At 44.2% G+C, this 23,173-nt stretch overlaps 2 protein-coding genes across 2 annotated transcripts in view; both read left to right on the top strand.

Moving 5' to 3' along the window:
* Window positions 1–13,280: 13,280 nt before the first annotated feature.
* LOC307034592 (uncharacterized protein) lies at window positions 13,281–18,379 on the top strand (the record flags this gene model as incomplete). The annotated part of the gene is made up of 10 exons (XM_079673423.1): window positions 13,281–13,561; window positions 14,651–15,085; window positions 15,424–15,687; window positions 15,795–16,049; window positions 16,139–16,387; window positions 16,474–16,731; window positions 17,087–17,389; window positions 17,470–17,739; window positions 18,025–18,108; window positions 18,242–18,379. 10 exons carry the CDS (start codon window positions 13,281–13,283, stop codon window positions 18,306–18,308), a joined length of 2,466 nt encoding a protein of 821 aa, XP_079529549.1. The 3' UTR covers window positions 18,309–18,379.
* A 1,188-nt stretch (window positions 18,380–19,567) lies between these two features.
* Window positions 19,568–23,173, top strand: part of LOC307032182 (H(+)/Cl(-) exchange transporter 4-like) — a 14,165-nt gene continuing 10,559 nt past the window's right edge. The window contains exons 1-2 of the mRNA XM_079670006.1: window positions 19,568–19,767; window positions 20,407–20,561. Of these exons, the coding sequence (XP_079526132.1) occupies window positions 19,752–19,767; window positions 20,407–20,561 (171 nt within the window). The 5' untranslated portion in view covers window positions 19,568–19,751. The remainder of the gene's footprint in view (window positions 19,768–20,406; window positions 20,562–23,173) is intronic.

The raw sequence follows: 23,173 nt of genomic DNA, 5'->3' as shown, positions 1-23,173 counted from the left end.
GGATGATGGGGGAGATGTTTGTGTGTCAGATGCAGCGGATAGGGAGAGATTAATGGCAGTGATTTTGTCAGAGAAAAGCTGGAGGAATGAACTGCATGTGGAAGTGGAGGAAGAGAGGGTGTCAGCACAGGGTTTGAGGAGCTTGTTGACGGTGGAGAAGAGGGTCCTGGGGTTCCGGGAGGGTTCGATGAAGATGGTGGAGAGGTAAGCAGATTTTGCGGCATTGAGGGCGTCTCTGTAGGTAGTGAGATGGAGTTTGTAGGAATCATGGTGAACTGTGAGGGATGATTTCATGGTTAGGCGTTGAAGCTGGCGGCCGGTTTGCTTCAGTTTACGGAGTGCAGGGGTGAACCAGGGTGAGGAGGTTTTAAAAGTGACATTTTTCCTTTTGAGGGGGGCCAAGCTATTGAGGGAGGCGAGTAGGGTTGAATTAAGGTGGTTGAGTTGATCATCGGGTGAGCTGAGGTTCGAGTCCAGGGGGAGAGTAGAGGATAGCAGGTTGGAGAGGTGCTGGGGATCGACAGAGCGTGAATTACGGAAAGTGATGTTCCTGGATGGGGGGGGGCGGCGGACGGGGGAGGCGGTGGTGAACTGTATGAGTTTGTGGTCAGAGAGGGGAAAGGGGCAGGGGTGGAGGTCGAGTACTGTGAGGTTGGTGGAGCAGACAAGGTCAAGGCTGTGTCCTTTATCGTGGGTGGGGAAGGTGACATGTTGTGTAAATGAGAAATTGTCCAGAAGGGAGGAAAATTGAGAAGCGTGTTTGCAGGTGGTGGAGTCCATGTGGATGTTAAGGTCGCCGAGGAGTAACAGACGTGGGGAGAGGGATGAAGCAATGGTTAGGAGTTCAGTGAGATCAGAGAGGAAGGAGGGGTGTGGTTTAGGGGGGCGGTACATGAGGATAACTGTCAGTGAGGGAGGGGTTTTGAAGGCGAGAAATTCGAAGGATGGACCGAGGGGAGGGTGAGTTCTGTAGTCCGGATGTTCTGGTTGTAGATGACAGCCAGCCCACCACCACGGCGTGAGGGGCGGGGTGAATGATGTGTGATATGATGTGAACCTTAAGCTCTGAGACAGCAGCACCATCATGCTCATGCCTCATTCAGAAATAAAGACACACACAAACACAAATAAACTTGCTGATGAAACTGCTATCAGCGTTTTAACATCTCTCTGCAGCTTATCAAAAATCAGTTGTAACACAAACAAATGTTGTTACACAGATAGAAGAGGTTTCATCTCTTTTGATTTAAATAAAGAGCAATTAAAAGAATAAAGGAACAACAAGTGATACTCCATGTATCTACCTCTTAACAGATACTAGCTTCATCTTGACTGACTCTAATGAAACCTCTAAAGACTGTATAGTGAGCTTTAAATACAGATTTCAGACACATGAACGATCCTAACTTCTAGTCATCAGAGACAGAGGAGGTGTTACTAAACTCTGACTCACATGTGTATTATCTCAGGAGCAAAGTGAAGAGTTTCATGATGTGATGTTCTCTGCTACGTGATAGGGACTCTAGATGTTGTTGTTCCACTGTTTACATTATTATATTGGGAATATCATTTTACAAACAAAACTTATTCACAAAGTAAAATCCCCTCAGGTGAACAGAATCCCTGGGAAGCAAATAAGAAGTGATTTGAGGAACAGGACTAGTGTCTGTGTTGTGAGTCAGCAGAAGAGCTAAGTGATGACACATGTTGAGGAAAGGTTCATTTACTGAAAGCTTTCCAAAATCCAAATATGATCCTTTTAACGGCAAAGTGACTTCAATATGAGGCTGATTGACTTCACTGTGTTCTGCTCACTAGCAGGTATTTGTAGACATTTAGCAGAAACACTCCCTATCAGAGTCTCTCTCTGCTGTTGATATCCTCTGATAACAAACTGTTCAATTCTCCTTCCAGTTCCTGGTTTGGAGTCTCACGTGAACTCAAGTTCTTTGGGACTCTGTTCTGTGCAGCAGCAGAGAGAGAGCAGCAGACAGGAGAGAAGACACTGCAGCTGTTATCATCAGTGTGCACATATCCTACATTCCCTCTTTCTGACATATTTGATGATGATGATGATGATAAAGAACATCAGGGTGATTTCCTGCTGGATCTGTACTCCCACCTGAAGGACTATGAGACTGAAACAGGTCTGAGTGTCCTTCCATCATTACAGTCTGTTCTCCAGTCAGTTCCTGCTGTCTGGATCATAGACCTCTCAGAGAGAAAGAGCTCCATCCTGCTGGAAGTGCTGAGACTCCAACCAGAGAAGAAACAAGTGGAGCTGAGAGGCTGCTCAGAGGAAGAGAGTGAAGTGAGGACTTTGCTGCAGTGTCTGCCTTATATCTCACAGATCAGGTTGGTGGGACCATTACTGTTTATTTTATGATATTGATTTTTCTAAGTGGATTTCTTAAGAAATACAAAATTAATGCTGTGAAGCCCCTGTGGGGTCATCAGTAGAGAGAGTGTGGCTGTTCCGTCTGTGCTGCATTGGCTCCAGTGATTACCTTGATTGCAGTAACTCAGGGCACCTAGGTCTGGTGTCCTGCAGCTATTTACTGTAGAGCCTCTCTGCTGCTCCTCTCTGTGCTCTCTCTGCTTTCTCCTGCAGGGACCCGGCTCTGATGAGTATACACAGTATTTAATTTGACTTGTTTGTGCAAATAAACACTTTTTTCTACCCGTTGACATGTTGTGTCTCATTTTTGTTGTGGCCTTCTGAGCCGGGTCATAACAAATGGGGCTCGTCCTACGGGTTATTTTTTGAAAGTTTGTGTAGTGCTCAGAGCACATGGGGTCATTTGAGCAGCTAATTAGTTGATGTGGTCCAGCTGTGTGCTGGCTCGGCGCTGCTATTTGGGGGACACATCATGTTTTTTGGGTTTCAGGAACCTTTAGTGTCGTCAGGTTTTGTGTGCCAATCAGAAGGTGAGATGTTGCTGTTTGTTACGCTTTTGTAAAGAGTTTTCCCCGCTAGGCTTAAGTGGCGTTTCCCCTTGGGTTGCGTCTGTTTTTTTTTTTTCATAGTGTTGTGGCAACGTGGTTAGTGAAAACAGCTGTCTCGGGAGCAAATCCGCGTGATTTCTTGGTGTTACCTGCGTGCAGGTCGCTCCATAACTCCGCCGGGTTCCAGTGTGTAATTACCCGCCGCAAGCCACATGAAGACTAGGTGAGATTAATAAGATTTTGGTTAGGCAGTTAGGGGGAAAATTCTCTGTTGGGTTTTGTCTTTTGCCCATGTGTGTTGACAGTTTAATACTTGGCTTTCTGATTGGGTATAGGTCATTTATTATATCTTCTTTGTCGGCGTTTGTGGACGCACCCTCAGTGTCTTTCTTAGATGATTGCCAGAAGGCGCAGTTGGTCGAAATAGCAGAGCATTATGAAATTGCTGTAGTGGTGAGCAAGCGGAAACATGAGATTAAAGCTGTCATCGTGTCATCTTTGTTTGATCAGGGGGTGTTGCAGAAAAGTGAGTCTGGTGCAGCAGGGGTCGTGCCGGTAGTGGTTCAGACAGCTGGTTTGACGTTCGAGCAGCAAAAGGAGCTTTTGGCCATGCAGTTTAATCAGGAGAGGTTGCAGTTGGAGTTGAGGTTGGAGCAGGAGAAGTTGCAGTTGGAGAAGTTGAGGTTAGAGCAGCAGGAGGTAGAGAAGCGTTTAGAGGTGGAGAAAGTGCTGGAGGTGGAAAAGATTAACTGTGAGGTGGAATATGCTATATTACAGCTGATTGGGGAGGGCAAGCTTGCTCCGGTGGAGGATGGTTCTGATAGGTCGGCATCAAGTAATGGCGATATTATTTCTTACTTGCGGTTAGTGCCAAAGTTTAATGAGCGTGACCCTGACATTTTTTTTACTCTGTTTGAACGCATAGCAGAGGCAAGAAACTGATCAGATCTGGACAGAGTGCTGTTACTTCAGTGTGTACTTGTTACAGATATGGGCATCTGTTAATGCCTGTTATATAATGACGCCTGTTGGCGCTTTAGTAAACTGTATGCTGACACAGGCTTACACTGTGATGTCCTATATCCGCAAGCGCGGGAATATAAATGTGATGGAGTTGTGAGTTACGGAATAAAGCTGCAGACTGAAACATGGTGTCAGAAGCGCTCTTCTTGGACTAAAAGCTCAAGAAAACTCACGTCATGACGACAAACAGTATTCCGGCACCCGAGGGCATGCATATGTCTGCTGATATAGCCAAAAACTGGGAGGTTTTTAGAGCAGAATTTGAGGACTTTTTGCTCGCTACAGGTCTAACCGAAAAGACGAATGCGGTGCAGGCAGCCACACTGAGACGGCTTATGGGGAACGAGTGCCGGCATATATATATGCACAACGTCACGCTGACCGAGGAACAAAAGAAAGACCCCAAAACAATTTTGGATGCGTTGGGGGATTATTTCAAGCCGGCAAAAAATGTGATTTATGAGAGATACACGTTCGGATGCTGCAAACAAGGACCGGACGAGCCGATCGATAGCTTTATAACAAAGCTGAGGGAAAAAGCATCATCATGTGAGTACCGTGACCTGAAAGATGAACTGATTAGGGACAGGCTGGTACTCGGTATTGCCAGCAAGAGCACCAGACGGAGAACGGGACCTAACGCTGCCAACAGCTGTGGAGATTTGCCGCCTTGCAGAATTGACGGAGTCACGCATGAGGCTTATTGAGAGCCCGCAGGCACAGGCGGACAGTATTAATGCTATGGTGGACAGGCAAGGCGGACGACGCAAAATACAGTGGAAAACAGCGGAAAGAAACACAGCAGCTGAGAGAGAGCAGCAGTGGACCTGCAAATACTGTGGAAATGGACACAAACGGTTCAGAGAGCAGTGCCCAGCCTATGGTAAGACCTGCCGAGCATGTGGCGTTTCAAATCACTTTGCAAAAGTATGTCAGGCCAGCAGCAGAGCAGAGAAAACAAGAAAAGTTAATGTTTTTGACGATGTCCAGCAAACTGAAGGGGACTCAGATACAAGTGAAAACCTATACAATGTCACTGAATATGTGGGGAATGTGAAAGCACCTGGACGCAAATGGTTTGTGCACCTACACCTGAATAAGACAAGACAGCTATGCCAGCTAGATACAGGGGCCACTTGCAATGTTATGGGCCGCCAGTTTAAAGAGAAACTGTCACCAAAGACAGCCTTACAGCCGACCAGAACAAGGCTAAAGCTGTACTCTGACACATACATGCCATCCCTGGGAAAATTTCACACTGACTGTGTGGTCAGGGGGAAAATACACAGACTTGTGTTTGAGATAGTGAACACCAAACAAAAGCCCCTGCGAGGTGGTCCTGCATGCACTGATCTGGGACTTGTGAAATTCACTATTCCAAGAGAACTACTGCCAGCAAAGGTGAACACTATTGATGCAAGCCAGTCTATGCCACTCACAAAAGAAATGCTACTGAGAGAGACTTTCATGATGTTTTCCATGACCCGATCGAGTCAGTCCCAGGTAATATTCATTTCGATCTGAACCCTGAAGTGACACCAGTCCAGTGCTCACCACTAAATGTCCCTGTAGCGCTAAAAGCCCGGGTTAAGGAAGAGCTGGACACACATGTGAAAGCAGGCAATCTTACGCCAGTGACAGAGCCAACAGCGTGGATAAGCAACATGGTGACAGTAGCTAAACCGGACAAGATAAGAATCTGCATTGACCCAAAGCCTCTCAATCAGGCACTTCTCAGGTCCCATTTACACATGCAGATTCACCCACCCACCCCTCGGCTTTTTTTTTGTTTGTTTATTCCTTTCTCCACGGATGGATGGGGAAAAACCGGTAATGATCCTTCCGCAGGTTCACCTACGGAAACCTTGTTACGACTTTTACTTCCTCTAGATAGTCAAGTTTGATCGTCTTCTCGGCACTCCGCCAGGACCGTGACCGATCCCGGCGGGGCCGATCCGAGGACCGCTACGGGCCTCAACCAGAGTTTCCTCTGGCTTCGCCCTGCCCAGGCATAGTTCACCATCTTTCGGGTCCTATCGCACGCGCTCATGCTCCACCTCCCCGACAGTGCGGGCGAGACTTGTACAAACTGCCCAAGGCTCGTGTCTTCACACTGGTTGATGCTCATGAGGCCTTTCTCCAGTGCAAGCTTGATGAGGAAAGCAGCCGCTTGACAACATTCTGGACCCCATGGGGTCGGATGAGATGGCTCAAACTTCCGTTTGGAGTCTCAGTGGCGCCAGAGATCTATCAGCGCAAGCAACATGAGCTGCTATCAGGCCTGGCTGGCATCGAGCCTATTGCGGATGACATCCTGTTGGTCGGGTGTGGCAATACGGACGCAGAGGCTGAAGAGGACCACAACACCAACTTAAGAGCTCTCATGCAACGGTGCAGGGCTGTGAAGCTCAGATTGAGTGAACGCAAGCTGCAGTTCAAGCTCAAAGCTGTACATTTCCACGGCCATGTACTGTCTACAGAAGGACTGAAAATCGACCCAGAGAAAACTCAAGCAGTGTTGGACATGCCGACGCCCACGGATGCTAAGGCAGTGCAACGCATGATCGGGTTTGTGACATATCTGGCTAAGTTCCTGCCAAGGCTATCGGAGATCTGTGAGCCTCTTCGCAGACTCCTGGATAAGGACAGGGCATGGCACTGGCTGCCAAAATACGATGATGCAATACGCGAGATAAAGCGGATGGTCACCAACACGCCGGTTCTCAAATATTAGGACATCACAAAGCCTGTAACGATCCAGAGTGATGCCAGCATGAATGGACTGGGGTGCTGCTTGCTGCAAAAGGGGCAGCCCATAGCCTTTGCCTCACGCGCACTGACACAGACTGAGCAAAACTACGCTCAAATAGAGAAAGAGTGCTTAAGCATAGTTTTTGCATGCCAGAGATTTCACCAGTACCTATACGGCAGGGACACAATCACTGCAGAAACAGACCACAAACCACTGATCACCATCTTTATGAAGCCCCTCATGAGTGCGCCTAAACGCCTTCAGGGCATGTTACTGCAGCTCCAGGGGTACAATCTGGATATTGTTTACAAACCAGGCACGGAGATGTATGTCAGTGACACTCTAAGCAGGGCCACTCCACCGTGTCGTGGTTCCGACATCCCCTATGTACGACAGGCGGTGTGTTCCACGGACAGCTTTCTGGCGGAGGACTCAGAGCTGGATCAGGCACAGCATCTGGATGTTACTGACTTCAGGTTTCGCCAAATTGCCCAGCACACAGAGATGGACGATGTATTACAAGCTTTGACATCAGTAATCCTCAGGGGATGGCCTGATTTCAAAGAGGACACCCCCCTCTTGGTCCGAGAATACTGGCCCTTCAGGGATGAGCTCAACGTGCAAAACAGTGTGCTATACAGAGGGCAGTGCGTTGTTATCCCTAAGGCCTTGAGGGCAGAGTTGTTAAGACGCATACACACCAGCCGGATCGGGGGGGAGGCATGTAACAGGCGCGCCAGGGATACGCTGTTCTGGCCAAACATGAGAGCAGAGATAAAAGACTATGTGTTGAACTGCTCTGCATGCAATGAAGATGCACGAGCCCAGCAGAAGGAATCATTGATGTCGCATGATATCCCAACACGTCCATGGCAAACAGTGGGACTTACCAGAACTGAATGTTGGGGAACACATAAGGATGAAGCCTCTTCCAGGAGATCGCACAGGCCGTTGGCAACTGGGTCAATGCCTCCAGAAAGTTGCTCCTCGCTCATTCGTAGTGGAGGTGGACGGTACGCTCTACAGGAGAAACCGGGTGGATCTGCGGGTTGCGGAGCGCTCAGCTCAGATGTGACAGCTGGTAGGGCCGGAGCAGAGCAGCCACAGGGACCGGGGAAATGTCAACGCAGAGAGGGCTGCAGGTGGAGCCAGAACCGACCCGGTCCAGGATGACACAGGTTTGGGGGAGCCTCCTCACTCTCCAGGGGTCCCGGCGCAAGGGCTGGGTTTGACACCAGGGAAGCCAGTGAGTACAGAGAGCCAAGCTGTATACTCGCGGTGTGGTCGCCTGTTACGACCGCCGCAGAGACTGAACCTGTGATACAACTGGGAATATTGTCACTAAGTCTGTTGGACTGTTAAGAAAAAGAAAAGAAAAAAATAATTGTTGGATATTATTGTTGGATTTGACTATAGTTTTGTATCGGTACATGCATGGTTAAACAGTATTGTAATCGTTTTCATGTCTTGGAGGTTGACAATGTTAAAGTGTTAGCTTTACACAATGTAGCACTTACCTGCACTTTAAAGTGACATGCTGATGTTGTTTACAGCTGAAGGAAAGGAGATGTTACAGATATGGGCATCTGTTAATGCCTGTTATATAGTGACGCCTGTTGGCGCTTTAGTAAACTGCATGCTGACACAGGCTTACACTGTGATGTACTATATCCGCAAGCGCAGGAATATACATGTGATGGAGTTGTGAGTTACGGAATAAAGCTGCAGACTGAAACAGTACTCACTGGGCGAGCACAGGAGGCCTATTCAGCTGTTTGTGGCGAAAATGCTTTGGACTATGCTAGAGTAAAGTCAGCAGTGTTAAAATCATACGAACTGGTTCCTGAAGCGTATCGTCAGAAGTTCAGAAGTTGGGTCAAGGGGGATAAACAGACACATGTGGAGTTTATCCGTGATTTGACTTCTCATTTTCAGCGGTGGTGCGCGGCAGCAAAGGTTGCCAGTTTTAACGGTCTTTGTGAACTCATTGTATTGGAACAATTTAAAGATGTTATCCCTCAGCGTGTGGCCACTTATGTAAATGAGCAGAAACCTTCCACCGCGCTTAGAGCTGCTGAACTAGCGGACGATTTTGTGTTGACACATAAGGGCAGTTTTACAGAGAAGTGGTCTAGGGGTGATTGGAGACGTGGAGAAGATGGTGGCTATTCCCGCGGTGGTGCAAAGTTTTCACCAGGCTCCGTAATGTAATGTTTGTGCAGACTTGGATGTGGGTTCTGTTTTTGAGCCGTTCATAACGGAAACCGTTGTATCAATGGTCGGTAGTAACAAGTATATTCCGATTAAGGTGTTGCGTGACACAGTAGCTAGATACTCGTTTATTGTTTAGTCAGTGTTGCCTTTTTCGTCAGAGACAGAGACAGGGAATTTTGTGCTGATGAGTGGCATGGAGATGGGTTTGATTCCTGTGCGACGTCATACAGTAGTGCTGGATTGTGAGCTGGTACGGGAAGTTGTGTCTATCGGTGTGCGTCCCGCGTTGCCACTTGATGGTGTACAGATGATTTTGGGCAACGATCTTGCTGGTAGTGCTGTGTGGGCGGGTGTGCCACCGCCTGTGGTGGTGTCCAGGCCGTTGGCATCTGTAGAGCCAGATGAGAGCGGTTTGCAATTTCCAAGTGTGTTTCCAGTTTATACTGTCACGCGTGTGCAGGGCTGTAGGATGTTTACTGACCTACCTGTTTCGGAGTCTGGAAAAAGTGGTCCAGCACGGTCCTTTGACTTTGAGATCGAGACAAATAAGAAGGAGAAGAAAGAGAGGAAACCCCGCAAAAGCGAAGAAGAGGAGGCCGAAGAAGAGGAGGCCGAAGGAGGTCGATTCGCCCAAGAGGCCGATGAGCGCCTACATGCTGTGGCTCAACGCCAGCCAACCCAAAGAGGAGTGGGACATAAAGGCAGTGGAGGCGAAAAAGCAGTACGAAATCGCAAGGCAAGAGTTAAAAGACAGCGGTGGAGGAGGAGCGTCCTCCAGTCCTAAGAAGGAAAGAACAAAAAGCTGGAGTTAAGAAGGAGGATATTGGGTTGTCGTGGATCCCTTTGGGGCCCCGTCTTAAGGGGGGGGGGCTGTGATGCCCCTGTGGGGTCATCAGTAGAGAGAGTGTGGCTGTTCCGTCTGTGCTGCATTGGCTCCAGTGATTACCTTGATTGCAGTAACTCAGGAAACCTGGGTCTGGTGTCCTGCAGCTATTTACTGTAGAGCCTCTCTGTGCTCTCTCTGCTTTCTCCTGCAGGGACCCGGCTCTGATGAGTACAGGACTGTCTCAGAAAATTAGAATATTGTGATAAAGTTCTTTATTTTCTGTAATGCAATTAAAAAAACAAAAATGTCATACATTCTGGATTCATTACAAATCAACTGAAATATTGCAAGCCTTTTATTATTTTAATATTGCTGATTATGGCATACAGCTTAAGAAAACTCAAAAATCCTATCTCAAAAAATTAGAATAGTTCCTCAGACCAAGTAAAAAAAAAAGATTTATAACAGCAAAACACAATCAAACATTTGAAAATGTCCATTAATGCACTCAGTACTTGGTTGGGAATCCTTTTGCACGGATTACTGCATCAATGCGGCGTGGCATGGAGGCAATCAGCCTGTGGCATTGCTGAGGTGTTATGGATGCCCAGGATGCTTCAATAGCGGCCTTTAGCTCATTAGCATTGTTGGGTCTGGTGTCTTTCAGCTTCTTCTTCACAATACCCCACATATTCTCTATGGGGTTCAGGTCAGGGGAATTTGCAGGCCAATCGAGGACAGTAATGCCATGGTCAGTACACCAGTTACTGGTGGTTTTGGCACTGTGGGCAGGTGCCAGATCATGCTGGAAAATGAATTCCTCATCTCCATAGAGCTTTTCAGCAGACGGAAGCATGTAGTGCTCTAAAATCTCTTGGTACACAGCTGCATTTACTCTGGGCTTGATGAAACACAGTGGACCAACACCAGCAGCTGACATGGCTCCCCAAACCATCGCTGACTGTGGGAACTTCACACTGGATTTCAAGCAACTTGGATTTTGCTCCTCTCCAGCCTTTCTCCAGACTCTGGCGCCTTGACTTCCAAATGAAATACAAAACTTGCTTTCGTCTGAAAAGAGGACTTTGGACCACTGTGCAACTGTCCAGTGCTTCTTTTCCTTAGCCCAAGTCAGACGCCTCTTCCGTTGTCTTGAGTTCAGAAGTGGCTTGACCATGGGAATACGGCTATTGTAGCCCATTTCCCGGACACGTCTGTGAACAGTGACTTTTGATACCTGGACTCCAGCTTCAGTCCACTGTCTTTGAAGCTCCCCCAAATTCTGGAAGCGACTCTTCGTCACAATGCTGTTAAGGCTGCGGTCATCTCTCTTGGTTGTGCAGCGTTTCCTGCCACATTTCCCCCTTCCAACAGACTTTTTGTGGATGTGCTTTGAAACTGCACTCTGTGAACAGCTTGCTCTTTGAGAAATTTCTTTTTGTGTCTTACCCTCCTGATGGAGGGTGTCAATGACGGTCCTCTGGACAGCAGTCAGATCAGCAGTCTTCCCCATACTTGTGATTTAGTTTACTGAACCAAGCTGAGTGTTTTTCAAGGCTCAGGAAACCCTTGCAGGTGTTTCGAGTTAATTAGACGATTCAAGTGATTCGTTGAACACCCTACTAGTATACTTTTTCATGATATTCTAATATTTAGAGATAGGATATTTGAGTTTTCTTAAGCTGTATGCCATAATCAGCAATATTAAAATAATAAAAGGCTTGCAATATTTCAGTTGATTTGTAATGAATCCAGAATGTATGACATTTTTGTTTTTTTAATTGCATTACAGAAAATAAAGAACTTTATCACAATATTCTAATTTTCTGAGACAGTCCTGTATACACAGTATTTAATTTGACTTGTTTGTGCAAATAAACACCTTTTTCTACCCGTTGACATGTTGTGTCTCATTCTTGTTGTGGCCTTCTGAGCCGGGTCATAATAAATTAAATCTGATTATGGGCAGTGTTTCAGGAAGAGACAATAGTCCTTCACTTCTGAACCTGATGTAGATGAATAACATTTCCCAGTTCAGTCATTATTTGAAACCACAGTCTTCTCCCAGTTAGAGAATAATGAAATGATGTGAATCATAATGAGAGACCTTAAGCTCTGAGACAGCAGCACCATCATGCTCATGCCTCATTCAGAAATAAAGACACACACAAACATAAATAAACTTGCTGATGAAACTGCCATCAGTGTTTTAACATCTCTCTGCAGCTTATCAAAAATCAGTTGTAACAAAAACATTCCATTCCATGACATAACATTTAGCTGACGCTTTTATCCAAAGCGACTTACAATAAGTGCATTCGACCAGGAAGATACAACCTTGAAGAAAACAGAATCATATAAGTCCATCAGGTTTCATAGAGCCAAACATTTCAAGTGCTCCTCAACTGGCTTTGGATCAGCCAGCCCTTTATTAGTATATAAGTGCTTTGTTAGTAATTCAATCTCTCGAAGTGGAGTCTAAAGAGATGAGTTTTCAGTCTGAAGAAGATGTGTAAGCTTTCTGCTGTCCTGATTTCAATGGGGAGCTCATTCCACCATTTTGGAGCCAGGATAGCAAACCCACGTGTTTCTGCTGATGGGAACTTGGGTCCCCCTCGCAGTGCGGGTGCAGCGAGCTGTTTGGCCGATGCAAACAAATGTTATTGCACAGATAGAAGAGGTTTCATCTCTTTTAATTTAAATAAAGAGCAATTAAAAGAATAAAGGAACAACAAGTGATACTCCATGTATCTACCTCTTAACAGATACTAGCTTCATCTTGACTGACTCTAATGAAACCTCTAAAGACTGTATAGTGAGCTTTAAATACAGATTTCAGACACATGAACGATCCTAACTTCTAGTCATCAGAGACAGAGGAGGTGTTACTAAACTCTGACTCACATGTGTATTATCTCAGGAGCAAAGTGAAGAGTTTCATGATGTGATGTTCTCTGCTACGTGATAGGGACTCTAGATGTTGTTGTTCCACTGTTTACATTATTATATTGGGAATATCATTTTACAAACAAAACTCATTCACAAAGTAAAATCCCCTCAGGTGAACAGAATCCCTGGGAAGCAAATAAGAAGTGATTTGAGGAACAGGACTAGTGTCTGTGTTGTGAGTCAGCAGAAGAGCTAAGTGATGACACATGTTGGGGAAAGGTTCATTTACTGAAAGCTTTCCAAAATCCAAATATGATCCTTTTAACGGCAAAGTGACTTCAATATGAGGCTGATTGACTTCACTGTGTTCTGCTCACTAGCAGGTATTTGTAGACATTTAGCAGAAACACTCCCTATCAGAGTCTCTCTCTGCTGTTGATATCCTCTGATAACAAACTGTTCAATTCTAGTTCCAGTTTCTGGATTGGAGACTCAGATGAAGTCCATTTCTTTGGGACTCTGTTCTGTGCAGCAGCAGAGAGAGAGCAGCAGACAGGAGAGAAGACACTGCAGCTGTTATCATCAGTGTGCACATATCCTACATTCCCTCTTCCTGACATATCTGATTTTATGGATGAAGAATATCAGGGTGATTTCCTGCTGGATCTGGCCTCCCACCTGAAGGACTATGAGACTGAAACAGGTCTGAGTGTCCTTCCATCGTTACAGTCTGTTCTCCAGTCAGCTCCTGCAGTCTGGTCCATAAACCTCTCAAAGAGAAAGAGCTCCATCCTGCTGGAAGTGCTGAGACTCCAACCAGAGAAGAAACAAGTGAAGCTGAGAGGCTGCTCAGAGGAAGAGAGTGAAGTGAGGACTTTGCTGCAGTGTCTGCCTTATATCTCACAGATCAGGTTGGTGGGACCATTACTGTTTATTTGATCATGTTGATTTTTCTAAGTGGATTTCTTAAGAAATACAAAATGAATGACCTCTGATTATGGGCAGTGTTTCAGGAAGAGACAATAGTCCTTCACTTCTGAACCTGATGTAGATGAATAACATTTCCCAGTTCAGTCATTATTTGAAACCACAGTCTTCTCCCAGTTAGAGAATAATGAAATGATGTGAATCATAATGAGAGAACTTAAGCTCTGAGACAGCAGCACCATCATGCTCATGCCTCATTCAGAAATAAAGACACACACAAACACAAATAAACTTGCTGATGAAACTGCTATCAGCGTTTTAACATCTCTCTGCAGCTTATCAATAATCAGTTATAACACAAACAAATGTTATTGCACAGATAGAAGAGGTTTCATCTCTTTTAATTTAAATAAAGAGCAATTTAAAGAATAAAGGAACAACAAGTGATACTCCATGTATCTACCTCTTAACAGATACTAGCTTCATCTTGACTGACTCTAATGAAACCTCTAAAGACTGTATAGTGAGCTTTAAATACAGATTTCAGACACATGAACGATCCTAACTTCTAGTCATCAGAGACAGAGGAGGTGTTACTAAACTCTGACTCACATGTGTATTATCTCAGGAGCAAAGTGAAGAGTTTCATGATGTGATGTTCTCTGCTACGTGATAGGGACTCTAGATGTTGTTGTTCCACTGTTTACATTATTATATTGGGAATATCATTTTACAAACAAAACTCATTCACAAAGTAAAATCCCCTCAGGTGAACAGAATCTCTGGGAAGCAAATAAGAAGTGATTTGAGGAACAGGACTAGTGTCTGTGTTGTGAGTCAGCAGAACAGCTAAGTGATGACACATGTTGGGGAAAGGTTCATTTACTGAAAGCTTTCCAAAATCCAAATATGATCCTTTTAACGGCAAAGTGACTTCAATATGAGGCTGATTGACTTCACTGTGTTCTGCTCACTAGCAGGTATTTGTAGACATTTAGCAGAAACACTCCCTATCAGAGTCTCTCTCTGCTGTTGATATCCTCTGATAACAAACTGTTCAATTCTCCTTCCAGTTCCTGGATTGGACTCTCACGTGGAGTCCAGTTCTTTGGGACTCTGTTCTGTGCAGCAGCAGAGAGAGAGCAGCAGACAGGAGAGAAGACACTGCAGCTGTTATCATCAGTGTGCACATATCCATCATTCCCTCTTCCTTACAAATCTGATCCTGAGGATGAAGAATCTCAGTGTGATTTCCTGCTGGATCTGGCCTCCCACCTGAAGGACTATGAGACTAAAACAGGTCTGAGTGTCCTTCCATCGTTACAGTCTGTTCTCCAGTCAGCTCCTGCAGTCTGGTTCATAGACCTCTCAGAGAGAAAGAGCTCCATCCTGCTGGAAGTGCTGAGACTCCAACCAGAGAAGAAACAAGTGAAGCTGAGAGGCTGCTCAGAGGAAGAGAGTGAAGTGAGGACTTTGCTGCAGTGTCTGCCTCATATCTCACAGATCAGGTCAGTCAGACTCTATATTTATAATATGAAATGGATTCCTCAGAAAGGTTTGTTAAAAAGATCAACAGCACATTGGAAGCAGTTAATTAACTGAAATGTATAAATGAGTATTCTGTAGATAAATGAAATGTTTCAGTTTAGTAATGAATTAGCACAACAGACAGAGCAATGCTTTATCACATGGAATACCACACATGCACTTAGACTATTTCATCCTATTTCTTTTCTTTGAATGTCATTCTTGATTAAAGACCTTGCAGATAAGATGGTTTTCAGTGCAGCATTTATTGTACTCGAGCTTTGCCTTCTCACGGTTCATCCATGTTGTTGTGTTTCAGCTGTGGTCCAGAGTTCTTCCAGAGCGTGTGTACGCTCCTCTCTGTCAGACCCAGAGAGGAGGCTGAGAGGTTGGCCTCTCTGCTGCAGCTCTCAGGGTTCACCCTGCAGCTATCAGGAGAGTTACCCAGGACAACCTGCCTGTCTGTGGGCAGAGTTCTCCAGCTGTGTGGCTCTAAAGTGGATCTCATCCTCAAACCCAGAAAGATGTCTGTCAAGGGAGCCTTGGCTCTCTTCAGACGAACAACACAACTACACAGTCTCAAGTGCGCATTTAAACAGTTACTCTTTTATTGTTATCATGCCATTTCTTTGAATGTTCAGTCGGGGGTTAAAGGTAAATGATGGTACTATTCTCTTTCTTTGTTTCCAGGCTTTCTAACGACATGGCCTTGCTGCTGGGTGGCTGGGTGAGGAGATGGGGAGTGGGCTGTCAGGTGACTGTTGAAGAGCTTTCTCTCTCCCCTCCGACCGCCCAACCATCACACAGAGTGTTGTTGAAGGTTGTCAGTAGCTTGGCTTCCCTGCTGAGATACTGGGCAGTGAGACAGTTAGACCTGACTGAGGTCTGTGTTCCTGCTCTGGGTCTCACGCCACTGCTGCTCCATGACGGCCCTCTCAAAATCAAGTAACAGTCTCTCTGGAGCCTCAAACACTCACAATAATTCATGCAGATGATATCAATGTTCACATATATTCATACACTGTTTCCTGCAGACTGAGTGAGAAGAATGTCCAGCAGCTACTCTCCCTGCTCCATGAACTCCAGGACCAGGACTTCACCTGGTCCTTCTTGAGTAAGTTAGGAGGAGACCTGACCTCCTTCTCTCTGAACTGGGAGCTTCTCCATCTTCTACTGCAGCATCCATCAGCTCAGACCCTCACTGTGAACATGAGGAAGAACCTCTTCTTACAGGAGAACGTCACACGTCTGCTTCCCTACCTGGACAGGATTGTGTTTAAAAGGTCATTAGAGTCGTTTATCCTGTTTTAGCATTTCAATATATTTTGTTACTTCTTTCACTAAAGTGTGTTCATTCACACTCTTTCAGGCCCTGTCCCAGCTTTGTGTTGACTGCTATCAGGGAGATGTACAAAGCTCGAGCCAGTCCCATTATACCCAGTTTACTGAGGTCCTTGGATCATGTGATCAGCCTGACCTGCAGAGAGATGTCCCCTATGGACTGTGATGCCCTGCTCTACACCCTCGCACACAGTGATGGCGTCAAGCTGAACCTCCTGTGGACCTCCATACCAGCATGGAAAACACAGTCCATCCTCTTGAACCTGGACAAAGTTTCTCAGCTCAGGTCGGTCAAATATAGTTCTAAAGGTGTATTGATCTCGGCCCAGCTGTACTTTACCATCCGTCAAACACCAAGATCAGTGAATGGAAACAGCAGGTGGAACACTTTCAGCGTCCATCAAAGCCAAACCAACAGCAATAAAAACAAGCATACATGTTCTCTTCTTAGCTGGACGTGTGTTTCCAACCTTTCTGATCTATTATTAATGTGATATGCACTATGTTCTTATTACTGAGAGAAATGAAGGACACAATAAGACCCCGGTTGATGAGAAACATTATAATATAAAAACGTTGTTTCATTGAATGAAGCTTTATGGATAAGTGGTTTGTTTAACTGTTAATTAATGTTCTCCCAGTGTTGACAGGAACCTGCTGCTGAGGATGGTCCACGGCTGCGCTGCCTCTGATGCCCAGCAGGGGGCCACAGAGTCTCTGCTCAGGACTGTGCAGCACAGGCTGGACCTGTCCTGCTCCTCCTGTGTGGAGCTGCTAGAGGAAGGTCAGAGGGACACTCTCCGTCTGACGGCTGAAGACTGCAGGGCCGTCTCCAGCATCCTGAGACGCAGCAGACGGGACACACAGCTCATCCTGCAGGACTGTGAGGTTCAGGACAGCGGAGTAGACCTGCTGTTTCCTGTCTTACACAAAGTCAAACTCAGGTAGACCACTAAACCAGAGAAGAAGCTGTTCTTATACATCTTTCTGCATCACATCAGTTTGCTCTGCTTCTCCTGTTCAGAGCCAGTAAAGCTGTCCTCCTCCAGCTGGTGTCCCTGGTTCCTGTGAACAGTGAGAGGGACACAGTGGGACGGGCAGTGTCCCTCTGCAGAGCCCTGGAGGGAGAGCTGGACCTCAGTCACAGCTCACTGGATCAGAGGGCCTGTGCAGCCTTGGCCCTGATGCTGGACTTCTCTGAAGAGCTGACAGAGCTGGACCTCAGTCACTGTCAGCTCACTGACCAGCTGCTGCTCACACTCAGCGCGCAGCTGCACAAAGTACAACTCCTCGAGTGAGTGGCAAAGGTGTTCATGTGGAAAATAGGTTTTAGAGGAAGTACTCTTTAGTTTGGGAATCTCTCTGTGTCTGATCATCTGATCCAGGGCTTTGTTGACTGAAGCCTGTTGTACAGAATCAGTCTGAAGATACGCTATGATCAGAACTCAGGCAGTCATACGGCAGTGTCAGAAAAGTGACATAACTAATGGAGACAAGTGAACATAACGTTTGTTTGGACTGTACCTATACTGCCCAGCAATGTATCGCATTACTAAAAGTTCCTGTGTTTGTGTTACAGTCTGAGCAACAACAACATCACTGATGCTTCGACTGACCTCTTACTCCAACTGGTCTCCATCAACCCCTCCATTCACACTGTGCGGTGAGAAAACCATAGTTACTGCACCATTTGTACTCATAGGCTGACAGAGGAATCATTCATCATTATAAAACTGCTCTTCAACGTATTGTTCTGTCTGACTGATGTCTGTGTCTCTGCTTTTGGATTTCTCTAGACTGTTCGGGAACAAAATTGTGAACAGGACATCCTTTGAGAAAGACAAGAAGTTTGAAATATGGTGACCCTCCGTCAGTGTGGGTGGAATCTGCCAATCAAGGAATAACTGATCTACCTCTATCTCTATTCATTACATACTGACTCTGTGTATGATGGGATCCGTTTACATAGAGGCCATGACTTTTTGTTCTGGAGGTACTATAGATTATTCATTTATGGTACGCATATTCATTATTCTCCTAATTGAACACGGTTACATTATTTGTGTGTCGTGGATAATCTGCAAGGGGATCAAAAACGTATATCCCACCATTAAATGCAAATACATTTGTATCTTTTATATAATGTCTATTTCTGGATTAGCTTTTTGATATTCTTACTCACTGTTGAAATAAACCTACCATTCAAACAACAGACTGTTCATACCTTGTGAGCAAAGTTAGAAAAACTGCAAGTGATCAAATCATGATTTCCTTCCCTGCATACAGATGATGTTTTATACTCTGATTGCCTTTTACTCGGTTCAAGAGTGTTTTTTGTCCTATGTGTTTAACAGAGACATGTTGAGGATTTACATTTCAGGAAGGGCAAAAGGTGGATTTGCAAATGGTTAAAGAACTGGGGTTTAATGGGTTAGTGATGGGATGTTTAGATAATGACTCAAGGAAATGATGGGTGGGACCAGGTGGATATTCTCTCTACTCTATAATGTGACTGTGAGCAGAAGCTCTTTCTCCTCTGAGGATCAAGCTGCTCTTTTCCTGCTTTTCAGATCCATCTCTATTCTATATTTTAATTCTTTTTTACTTTATTAAATATAACAAAAGACAAACTTTGTCCATGACTCATTAATCAGTTTCTCTTAAGGGAATTAGAATTTCCTCAAAAAGGCCAGAACTGTTATATCAATATATGAATTCATGTTTTTAGTGTTTTAGATAAGTGTCTTTGTGTGAGCAATGCATTCTGGGTTTTAGGCTGTGCACAGTGACAGAGCTCACAGCTTTACTTCCTGGTCTCTTTATTAAAACACACTATTTATTGTGACCTGCAGTAAACTGTGTTCTTGACCTCTGGTTGCAATACAAGTGCAAAATATGCTAATCAGTTAAACAAAACAACATCATATTAAAATGATGTGCAACGTTTTAGGACACATTTAATATTTTCTGTAAATAACTAACACATCGTAAAGTGTACTTCTGTAGATCTAATGTATCCATAACACTTATCTTATGCAGCCACAGTTCCAGCTGGCATGTTTTGTTTTGTTGGTGAAACAAGCTCAGCTGTTTTTCCAAAATACATCTTTCCAATATACGATCTTTGATGGGTCTGAACAGGTGCATTGTGGGAAGCCCTCTCTGACGCTGTCTGTGTATTTCTTAACATCTAACGCCACTTCTCTTTCCAAGTGCACGCTAAAATGCATTCTGAGTCCCACTTGAACTAGGTTATTAACTGGAAGTCAGCCTTTCCTCCACGCAGCGTTCAGGACGGGCTGCAGCATGGAGGCTGGTGAAGGTGAGCTGTCTGTCTGCAGCTAGCTTTGCAGGCTAACGTTATTCCTCATCTGCAGGATTCTGTGTGTGTATTCAAACATGCTTATTATCAGGGAGAAGATGACGTCAGCTAATAAATCACTGTTATAAAGCCAGCGTTGCAATAGTCTGCATCAAACTGGAGATGTGCGCAAAGATGTTGCACCTAATTTAATTTAATATGATGTGCATGCTCTTATTTTGTGTCTTTCTTGACTGTTGCTGAAACAATGCATCTCCCCTCTGTGGGAAGAATCAAGGCTTTCTGACTCTGAAATTCAGATAGATATCTTTTACTTTATTTACTTATTTGAACAGCTGATGGCCTGAAAGATAATCTGCAAAAACTCAGATTTACCTGTTTCAAAAACACATACAATTGTCTAGTCCCAGTATGTGCACCATTTCTGTGTTTATATTTCTTTAAAACTGAGAGAATCTGGGTTGGCCAGGCACAAAAGAAACCCACATCTTAGAGACCTGGGTAGAAACTGTGATTTGAACTATTTCTTAAAACATGTCAGTGACTACCTATTCAGTAAAGCTGAGATAAAGGTGTCTTATCAGAGGAAGTGTCCCATGCGTTGCCCCTCCCAGTGAAGGCTGTTGCCCCCTGTGCCAGGTGTCAGCGGCACCACGCCCACAGAGGAGATGAACGGAGCTGGAAACCTCATGGATTTCCTGGACGAGCCTTTTCCTGACGTGGGCACCTACGAAGATTTCCACACCATCGACTGGCTGAGGGAGAAGTCCAGAGACACGGACCGCCACCGCAAGGTTTGGCATCAAAGGAAATACTGTTGACTTACTTTATTAATGTTTCTCATTTAGTACTGGTTCCCTTTTTATGTTCTACTCCCTGAACCTGCTGGAAAGGTTACTGTGGTGTTGCTGTAGAACTGTTTCCACAATGTCTGTCTGTCTATCTATCTCTCCATCTATCTATCTCTCCATCTATCTATCTCTCCATCTATCTATCTCTCCATCTATCTATCTATCTCTCCATCTATCTATCTCTCCATCTATCTATCTCTCCATCTATCTCTCTATCTCTCTATCTATCTATCTATCTATCTATCTATCTATCTATCTATCTATATCCATCTATCTATCTATCTCTCCATCTATCTATCTATCTCTCCATCTATCTATCTCTCCATCTATCTATCTATCTCTCCATCTATCTATCTCTCCATCTATCTCTCCATCTATCTATCTCTCCATCTATCTATCTATCTCTCCATCTATCTATCTATCTCTCCATCTATCTATCTATCTATCTATCTCTCCATCTATCTATCTATCTCTCCATCTATCTATCTCTCCATCTATCTATCTATCTATCTATCTCTCCATCTATCTATCTATCTCTCCATCTGTCTATCTATCTCTCCATCTATCTATCTATCTCTCCATCTATCTATCTCTCCATCTATCTATCTCTCCATCTATCTATCTATCTCTCCATCTATCTATCTATCTATCTATCTCTCCATCTATCTATCTATCTCTCCATCTATCTATCTCTCCATCTATCTCTCCATCTATCTATCTCTCCATCTATCTATCTATCTCTCCATCTATCTATCTATCTCTCCATCTATCTATCTATCTCTCCATCTATCTATCTATCTATCTATCTCTCCATCTATCTATCTATCTCTCCATCTATCTATCTCTCCATCTATCTATCTATCTATCTATCTCTCCATCTATCTATCTATCTCTCCATCTGTCTATCTATCTCTCCATCTATCTATCTATCTCTCCATCTATCTATCTCTCCATCTATCTATCTCTCCATCTATCTATCTCTCCATCTATCTATCTATCTCTCCATCTATCTATCTCTCCATCTATCTATCTCTCCATCTATCTCTCTATCTCTCTATCTATCTATCTATCTATCTATCTATCTATCTATCTATCTATCTCTCCATCTATCTATCTATCTCTCCATCTATCTATCTATCTCTCCATCTATCTATCTATCTCTCCATCTATCTATCTATCTCTCCATCTATCTATCTCTCCATCTATCTCTCCATCTATCTATCTCTCCATCTATCTATCTATCTCTCCATCTATCTATCTATCTCTCCATCTATCTATCTATCTCTCCATCTATCTATCTATCTATCTATCTCTCCATCTATCTATCTATCTCTCCATCTATCTATCTCTCCATCTATCTATCTATCTATCTATCTCTCCATCTATCTATCTCTCCATCTGTCTATCTATCTCTCCATCTATCTATCTATCTCTCCATCTATCTATCTCTCCATCTATCTATCTATCTCTCCATCTATCTATCTCTCCATCTATCTATCTATATCCATCTATCTATCTATCTATCTCTCCATCTATCTATCTATCTCTCCATCTATCTATCTCCATCTATCTATCTCTCCATCTATCTATCTATCTCTCCATCTCTCTATCTCTCCATCTATCTATCTCTCCATCTATCTATCTATCTCTCCATCTATATATCTCTCCATCTATCTATCTATCTATATCTATCTATATCTATCTATCTCTCCATCTATCTCTCCATCTATCTATCTATCTCTCCATCTATCTATCTATCTCTCCATCTATCTATCTATCTATCTCTCCATCTATCTATCTATCTCTCCATCTATCTATCTATCTCTCCATCTATCTATCTATCTCTCCATCTATCTATCTATCTCTCCATCTATCTATCTCTCCATCTATCTCTCCATCTATCTATCTATCTCTCCATCTATCTATCTATCTCTCCATCTATCTATCTATCTCTCCATCTATCTATCTCTCCATCTATCTATCTATCTATCTCTCCATCTATCTATCTCTCCATCTATCTATCTATCTCTCCATCTATCTATCTATCTCTCCATCTATCTATCTATCTATCTATCTCTCCATCTATCTATCTATCTCTCCATCTATCTATCTCTCCATCTATCTATCTATCTATCTATCTCTCCATCTATCTATCTATCTCTCCATCTGTCTATCTATCTCTCCATCTATCTATCTATCTATCTCTCCATCTATCTATCTATCTCTCCATCTATCTATCTCTCCATCTATCTATCTATCTATCTATCTCTCCATCTATCTATCTATCTCTCCATCTATCTATCTCTCCATCTATCTATCTATCTCTCCATCTATCTATCTCTCCATCTATCTATCTCTCCATCTATCTATCTATCTATCTATCTATATCCATCTATCTATCTATCTATCTCTCCATCTATCTATCTATCTCTCCATCTATCTATCTCCATCTATCTATCTCTCCATCTATCTATCTATCTCTCCATCTCTCTATCTCTCCATCTATCTATCTCTCCATCTATCTATCTATCTCTCCATCTATCTATCTCCATCTA

Source organism: Notothenia rossii (assembly GCF_949606895.1).
Source record: "Notothenia rossii genome assembly, chromosome: 3".
Lineage (NCBI taxonomy): Eukaryota > Metazoa > Chordata > Actinopteri > Perciformes > Nototheniidae > Notothenia > Notothenia rossii.
This window is presented reverse-complemented; position numbering and strand designations above follow the sequence as displayed.